The sequence below is a fragment of the Gavialis gangeticus genome, unplaced genomic scaffold, assembly GCF_001723915.1.
Source record: "Gavialis gangeticus isolate Ggan-Ray unplaced genomic scaffold, GavGan_comp1, whole genome shotgun sequence".
Taxonomy (NCBI): Eukaryota; Metazoa; Chordata; order Crocodylia; family Gavialidae; genus Gavialis; species Gavialis gangeticus.
The window spans coordinates 29,311,778-29,320,542 of NW_017728993.1; the positions used below are offsets into that span (position 1 = coordinate 29,311,778).

An 8,765-nucleotide genomic window follows, 5' to 3' on the forward strand; every position below is an offset into this window, starting at 1 on the left:
GAGAGTCCAGAGAAGAGCCACACACATGATCAGAGGTCAGGAAAACAGACCTTACAATGACAGGCTGAGAGCTATGGGGCTCTTTAGCCTGGAAAACCACAGGCTCAGGGGTGATCATGGCCACCTACAAGTTTATCAGGGGTGCTCACCAGAATCTGGGGAAACGTTTGTTCACCAGAGCGCCCCAAGGGATGACAAGGTGTTGAATGGTCACAAACTCCTCCATGACCGTTTCAGGCTGGACATAAGGAAGAACTTCTTTACTGTCCGAGCCTCCAAGGTTTGGAATAGACTGCTGCCGGAGGTGGTTCAAGCACCCACTTTGAACGCCTTCAAGAGACATTTGGGTGTTTATCTTGCTGGGATCCTATGATCCCTGCTGACTTTCTACCCCTGGGGCAGGGGTTTGGACTCGATGATCCTCCAGGGTCCCTTCCAGCCCTAGTGTCTATGAAATCTAATGTTCCTCCCTTTTTATGGCAAGTTAAATTAATCACAGCTAAATTTAGGTAGATTAGTACAATTCAGCTCTGTGATATAACTGAACATAGTGAACTGAAGAAAAACCATGGTTGTTATCTGCATTCATGAAAAACTGCTCGTTAACACCTTTTCAGTCAATGTGAACTGCACCTTGTTACATATGGTCATACAATGCTTTTGTGCACCTCTCAGGATCAAAACAGACATCAACAAACAAAGTGAATCAAGCTGTCCCAGGTCCCACACTGACCTGTGCCTCATATGGAAGTACAACTTAGCATAGGTCCTGATGTGATGGCATGGGGTGCTGGGGATTCCCTGGGTCCCATGCTACCCTGTACCTTTACATGAAGCACAGGACCTGTGCGGGCTTTCCCTGCTTATGGAGCCTCACTCCTGAGATTCCCCAAAGCAGCTTTCTATTAGCAGAGTAAGCTGGGCAGTAGGGCTGTGCAAAGCTTTGGTCCCTGATTCAATTCGGCAGAGATTCGGCCCAATTCAGTGACCAAATCTCCAAATCCAAATTGAATCAGAGGACCCTTTAATCTCTCCGAATCAAATCGTAACCCTCCAAATCGATTCAGAGAGATTCTGAGATTCAGACATAGACACAGCTTTAAATGTTTTTTCTACATACCTCTAGGTACCAGGTGGTTCATGAATACTGTGGTGCTGGGGTGCATGAATTGTCTCACAGAAGTGAAAGGGGGTCCCCAGCATGCTTAGCAGCAGACCCAGAAGTGGACCAGAAGCACTTCCAGTCCACTTCTGGGTCTGCAGGAGAGCACTCTGGGGGAGCCCCACACACCCTCTCAGTCAGTGACTGGTGCCTCCTGGGTCTGGGGGGGCATGCAGGGTCCCCCCCATGGCTGATTACCAAGCTGAGGGGGTGCAAAGGGGCCCCCAGCGTGCTCCCTGGCAAACCTGGAAGTGGACCAGAAGTACTTCCTGTCCACTTCTGGGTTTGCCACCGAGCACATGCCACTCCCACACTCCTGTAGGATGCTCTATCTGCCCCAGCATAGCAGCGATCACAAGCCATGCCTGGTATCTTGAGGTATGTAGAAAAAACATTTAAAGCTGTTTCTATGTCTGAATTGCTGATTCTCCGAATCAGTATCGAATCTTCAAATTCAGATTTGGCCGAATCGAATCAGGGACAGTGATCTGAATCAATTAATTGAATCACTGTCCCTGATTCAGACTGAATCCAAATCCGAATTGAATGGCGCCCGCTTTGCACACCCCTACTGGGCAGTTGCCCCAGATGCTTGAAAAGTCTGATCCCACACAGCAGTTCCCAGGTTATGCAAAATTGGGCCCTCCAAACCCCCAGAGCTCCTGGAGAGCACAGCTGCCCCCCCCAACACACAGCAAATAAATGTCCACTACAATAAAGAGTCACTATTTAACATTACCTTTTGTCATGCTGCCTATGTGGTGCCACAAAGGATAGAAACATCTATTTGTTTGCCATTTATGCCACCATAACATTTTTTTGGTGGCACAAATGCAATGTCAAGTGACTTCTGTTTCTACCCTTAGGCCCTTTCAACAATACACACACAGGCATATGCACTTATTTTTATGCATCACATCTGTACAGTGGAGCTTGTGTGTCCTTTGGCACTGGGCTGCCTTTCTGTACTGTATTTACTGAAATCCAAGATGACTCTGCATTTAAGAGCCACCCTCTTCCTCCCCACCCCCGTAGTTAGATTCTATTAATGGAAAATATAAATTTGTTATATTTTTTTCCATGTGTAGAATCTAATTTTTGGAGGGTCACCTTAAAATTTTCCTCTCCACTCTTGCAGATGAAAAAGCAGTGGCAGGGGGCCACATGGTGGGAGAGGGGTAGGCATTTGGGAAAGCAGTAGGGAAACAAGTGGAAGGGCAAGTGGTAGGGGAGCAGGTGGTCAAAATATGGCCCATGGGCCAGATACAGCTTGCAGAGTGACTTTGTCCAGCCTGCAGTGAATCCCTTGGTCTCACCTGCTCTAGGCACTGTCTAGCCTGTGGTGCATCTACTCAGCTGGTCTAATAAAAGATATCACCATCTACCCAAAGAAGCGTGTCTGTTTTTTTGTGACATCTTAATGTGCATTAAAAGAGGCTAATGTGTAGACATGCTTTATAAGACTGCTGGTGCATCTACATTCATTAATGTCCTTTAGGTAATGCGCATTAAATCTAGTACCGTTGGGCATTTATACACATACTTTCTTTCCAGCGATGCACTGGAGATCCACCACTTTGATTAAACAAGTCTTCCCCACACGCAAGCTAGGGAAAACTTCACTGCACCACACGCAGTTGCATAAGCAATGAAATGCGCATCAGCACACAGAAAATGGCAATGGTGCACTTTTGAAATAAAGAACCTCCAAGGTGTTTTAGTTCAAAAGCATTCTGCCACCATTTTGTCAGCACTGACGTGCATTTTGCCACTTATACAACTATATGCATCGCAGCACCAGGTGCTTTTCAAAGCACCCAGCACTGTGACGCATACATGTGTAAAAATGCCCACTGTTGTGGGCATTTGTGAAGTACTAGAAGTGCTAGAAATTGTGAAGTCTAGTTGTGAAGTGCTAGAAGAATGTGCATTACCCTATTTTAATGTGCATTACCTAAAGAGCATTTTTTTTGTGATGCTTTAATGTACATTAAAATAGCATAATGCACATTAAAACTCATGTGTAGATGCACCCTATAATCAGTACGTAAGGCTATATAGTCAGTACCTTGACTGGAAGATCTAATGAAGTTAAATGAACTGGATAGTTTTGGAAATAGACACAACTGTAATTTAATCCTCTCCACTTTTCACTTAGGAAAACATAATGGACATGAACATTTGCTCGTTTCTTTTCCCTGGACATCTGTGACCCTAGTATATATGTATACATCAGAATTGAAAGCCATATTTAGATTATAAATGTATCTTTTCAGATCAGGTCTTGGCTTCCAGATTCTATGTCCCTTTTTCAGGACAGCATTTTAAGCATTTGTGTACTTTTAAGCATTTGGATGCTCTGATCTAAGTCAGTGGGATTACTCAGATACTTACATGGAGATCTAATGTAAAATGTCATGTACTTAAAACAAGTGTTTAAATGTTGCGCTGGAACTGGGCAATGAATTTGAAAGGAAAGGTAAGACAATGCACCACCGGAAGAGCTGCCTCTTTGCAATAAGCATATTACATAAGTACTTGTGCCCCATATTCCAGTATTCAAGCTTAACCATTCTGTAATTTTTATATTAAAAGTGAATTAAAACTTACTGACACGGCTCAGTGTATTACTAAAACACTGGCACTGAAACAGGTTGAATAACAATGAACATACACTGATGTTCAAACAAAACATTTGCCAAGTCTTCTCTTTTCCACTGGCTTGATACATTTTAAATTAGGATTCATTGCTTCCCTTTTGATAGCTGATGAGAGTATCACCAGTGCTACATAAACCGATAACTCTCCTAAACCTTAGGATGCAGGGTCTCCAGCAAACCTGAGTTGAATTTTAGATCACCCTCCCACCCTCAGTATCCCTTGTCATAGTTCAAGATCTTTCCATTCAGTCATTTCCATTATTCTACGGATTGAATATGATGGTCATTTTAGTGAATAGACAGTCAACTACCGTTTCCACTTAAAACCCATAGATTAGTTACTACATTAGAGCATGGATACAGCAAGATAGGAATGCTTCCTTCTAAAGTAGTAGGACTGGGATGAATAGGTTGCTAATCTCCCCTTCCAACAATGCAGCAGAAATGGTGTCGCTGGCTGCCTCTTGCTTTGTCTTATTTGAGAACAACCTCTAACTTCACAGCAGGCCATCCTCTTTTAGGTTTATTTTTAGATGACCCAGCAAAATTGCAATTCTATGTAGAACATTCACTACAGATAACTTAGCTTTTGTCAAGTCCTCAGAGAAAAAAGAAAAGAAGAACCTCTTTGGGAAGAGGAAGGAGCATCCTCAGGGAAACTGGGTTCACAATTTGAAGAGAAACAGCCTTAAACATTTGGTTGTGTTAAAAATACATACCATTATGTCTTCTGTTATTTGCATGACTTACGTTTGACTGAGGACCTTCAGAAATAAAATCTTCCAGCCACAGGTGTGAAGAAGAATACTGCCAGGTTGGCAAGCATGGACTATACTGTAAACATGAAATACAATTATGCATTCTTTGCATTGGCAAATTCAGCGGAAAGTAACACTCGATTCATTTACACAGTCAACACGCTCACATATCTCACCATGGCCACTAACTTTCACCCTGCTCTTTGTATTACTATTTGTAGCACAAGATTTACTGTAACAAGCAGATCTTTTCAATAAATAGGTCACAAACCATAGGTATCAAGTATAGAATGCTATTTACAACTATTGGATGTTATATGGCAAGGAAACTGTATTCCTTTTCTATTCATTGTAACAACCTGTAACAGTATACAAGAACATTAAAAAAAAGTGGATGGTGAGTCAAATCCCTCTTTGGTGTAACTCTCAAAGTCACTGAAGTTACATCAATGATGAATTTGGCAGTTGTTATAATATGGATTACAAATTAAGCAGCACTGGAATAATCACTTCTACAGAGCTTTATTGTTTTAGGCTAACAAGAGACATCATCTATGGAGCAGGATCAGCTGTTCTAGGATGTGTTCCTGCACAGCTGATCTGCTTCATTAGCATCTACAGATGTTGCCAGGGCTGATGCCCTGCAGAGTCAGCCCCTGCTGCACCCAGGGCTTCAGGGGCCGAATCCTCTGGGACAATAGCCCCAGGTGCCAAGCCCCTGACTCAGGGCACAGCAGTGAGATACATGTCCTGAGGAAATCCCTGGCAAGGGATCCCTACACGTGGGGAAACCCCTGTGCAGGTTCTCGCACATGCCAGATGTGCTTCTTGAATCCCTGCTTATGTTCTGTCTTCAGTGTTTACCTCACCCTTTACACAGATTATTTTTAACATTTACATAGTAATAAACAAAAACAGCTGATGCTTCAGTGCATCTGGCATGAATGAAGCTGTAAGGCTTATTGTGGACTATGCACAAAAAGATGGCTATCCAGATAGCTGTTTCAACAGTGAGAAAACCATTGCACCAAGATCAGTAGTATGCTGAAGTCTGTCTTTAGTAGTGCCTGTGCTCCCAACAGTCTTCCACTGTATTGCCAGGTATAGACATTACACTTTTACCAGTATAAGTGATCAGAAACTGGTCTATGTCCATAACAGAACAGAAGTTCAGCACACAGACTGGTTTAAAAATGACAGAGCTTGGTCTAAGATTTGCCCCACACCCCAAAGGGCAAATGTGTTTTCTGTTCACTGTTGAACTAAACTATTGCACTTACAAAACCCCACGTAACTTAGATTGATTCTGCTTTGGGCTTTTTGAATATCTGTACCTAACCTATGTGTAAACATGCAGACAAGAATATAATTTCCTCTCCTTGTCCACATCTTGCCCAACTGATGACAGCATAACACAATAGAAATTACATTTTTACCTATTCTAGTGGTCTCCACTGCAGTGTTTTAAGTAGATGACATTTAGACTCGCGCATGAATTGCAGTCAGCTAGTTGGTAGAGTTTACCGGTGCAGCATGGAACGAACCTCAGCACTGTGTTCTGGGAGTGGGTGCGGGCCTTTGATGTCTTCATTGTTTGAACCTGGTCTATCAGCTCCTTTCAAACTCTATGCACTACTGGAAAAGTGACAGGTTGAGGAGTTAAACAAGCATATCCCTAACAAATGTACCACATTTTATTTTTGATCAGTTCACTGAAAATAAAAACGGCATTAAACTAGAAGATGTGGACATTTCTATGTTATCAGAAACTCAATAATCCTGTAATTAGGCATATAATAAACACTTAAACTTTCACATGTACCAAATAGTGATACCCTCTGCTGAGCAATAAATAGGGCTAAATTATAAAAGGTGTGGGAAGTCTTTCCTTCCTTCAGCACACAAGGGACTGGCATAACATGCTTCTAGTCCTGGGGTTGTTAATAGAAAGTGAGTGTTTCTGGGCTTCAGAGGCACGTATGTACGTATGGACAGCTGGATTAGAGGGTTGGTGGCTGATCCAGTTTGGCAGTGGGCACACCCAATACCTGTGGCAGTGCTGAGAAATTTACCTTCTGCAGTCATTTATATCAAAGCGAAGTGAGCATAAATTTCTTCCATTCTGGTTTACTGATGTCTACACAAAGTAGATCATGTCTTTCCCCATCATTCAGTGAGACCTTTCTCTTTCCCAGAGAAGAATCAGGCTATCGTTCTTCACTATGTTAACAGTAAATAACAATTCCAATTATATTCTTATGGTGCACTGCATGGCATCACTTTGCAGAACACACAAAAAATAACCTGCCAGCGACAGGCCACTTCTAATAACTGCTCATTAGTAGCATTTGTTGCAGCCTTTAATAGACTTTCCTATAGAAACAACATGTTTATTAGAATTCTTTCACACACAGAATTTCCTGGGTAGTATTTTTTTACATGTGTGTTTGCTCTGTGTTCACATACACACACACACCACTGAAGGTGCTCGATTGAGATTAGAAAGAAAATATGTTCCACCATGCAAAGTGAAACCTCGCAGTTCATATCTGAAGTTGTTTCTTTCCTATTTTAGGATCAAATGAACTTGATCGCAGTCTGATTATGGATTCTGGAGATATGCTGGATACTGAATTTGACTTTGAAGATCAGGTAACTGCTTATAGTCTCTGTGTGAGTCTGTCTCTCATATACACACAACACACACACCCTTTCCGGACATTACTTTCTAGATCATACATGTTTAGTAACTACAGACAGTATTTTCCCTGAGAAACATGGATTTAATGTCTAACATACTTAAGGGCATACTTTTGCACCTTTTAACAATATTTGTCCTTTCAAAGTACTGATCCACTGGTTTCCTTTAACCATGTCTACTGCAAATGCCTCTTTACTTTCACAGCCTTATATATTCTCCCCCTTCTATTCTTATTCATCTTTTGCCCCAGTTCATCAACTGTTCTTTTCAGCTCTTCAAACTCTCAATGTTGTGCCTGTGTTGATGCTCTAAACTTGAAAGGCTCTTGCTTGTTGTCTACCAAACAGCCTGCCTCTCCCTCCTACTCATTTCTTAAGGGCGCAGACAGAAGTGACAATTTTTGCCCAATCTGGCCACAGAAAGTGGTCTATAGCTATGACCAAACACAAGTGCTCAGTTGCAGATGACTTCAAAAATGGCTTATCCAGCAAAAATATGAACTTTCATTGCATGAGGGGTCAAATGGAGGCATTTTAAAAAAATAGCAGCCTTTGTAACTTGTATCTGTGCTGCCTCCCAGCCTGTTGCTGTTTTTTGAATGGGAGGGGGGAAAGGGAGCAGAGGGAGTTCGGTCTGGATTTTTTTTAGTTCCCCACTGGAAAGTATGACAGACGTATTGAAGCTCCCCCTCCCAGTAGGGGGGGGGCTCCAATTCACTCGCCCCATCCTCCAGTGCCATCTGGAAAACTACTAGAACAAGCTTCCTCTGCTCCCTTTCCCCCATCCCATTCTGAAATAGGGACAGGCTGGGAGAGAGGAGGGGCCATTGCTAGGGGAAACTGGATGCAGGCTGGCAGCCAGCAACTGATTCCCTTCCCCCCTTGAATCAACAGTAAACTTCTGTTAGGTCCAGGGGATCTTTGTAACTCAGAACACTTCCTGCAATGTGTTGTGAGTTACATCGAAGAGCTGCACTTCTGTCTGTGCCCTCCAAGTTTAAAACCCATTCTTTCATCAGTCCCTCTTGAATTAAAATCTTCATCAATGAGCTCTCTAAAGTTTCCTTTGTCATTGCCTTGGCTGGGTTAACCTTTAGGGCAGGAGAAGGGTCTTTTATGCTCTGGAAAGCAGAGGAGATGCTTATATTTTGTATTTTGTATAGCAGGTATACATACTCCTGACAAATAATGAACCTATGGAGAACTGTCCATGTTGGTCTACAATATGTGCAAAATAAAACACATTATTTAAAAAGTGTCTTTTCATGTATCTCACAAATACCTACCAATGGTAATGGGAACAAGTGTATCCAAATTTAAGTAATTGGTAATTTTAAAGTAAGCTATTTATGCTTACTATGTAAGTGATATATTTTTAATGAAGAATGAAAGAATATTCAATGTTTTCATGTTTTTTCGGAGTTTTTTATTAACCCCCCCCCCCGCCACCCCAACCCCCCCCCCAGGAAAACAGATCAAGATAAA

General features: G+C 42.2%; 1 protein-coding gene across 1 annotated transcript in view; it reads left to right on the top strand.

Moving 5' to 3' along the window:
• The window catches only part of AK5 (adenylate kinase 5), a 177,903-nt gene that overhangs the window by 100,215 nt on the left and 68,923 nt on the right, over positions 1-8,765 (top strand). Inside the window, exon 8 of the mRNA XM_019528327.1 lies at positions 7,156-7,232. Within this exon, the coding sequence (XP_019383872.1) occupies positions 7,156-7,232 (77 nt within the window). The remainder of the gene's footprint in view (positions 1-7,155; positions 7,233-8,765) is intronic.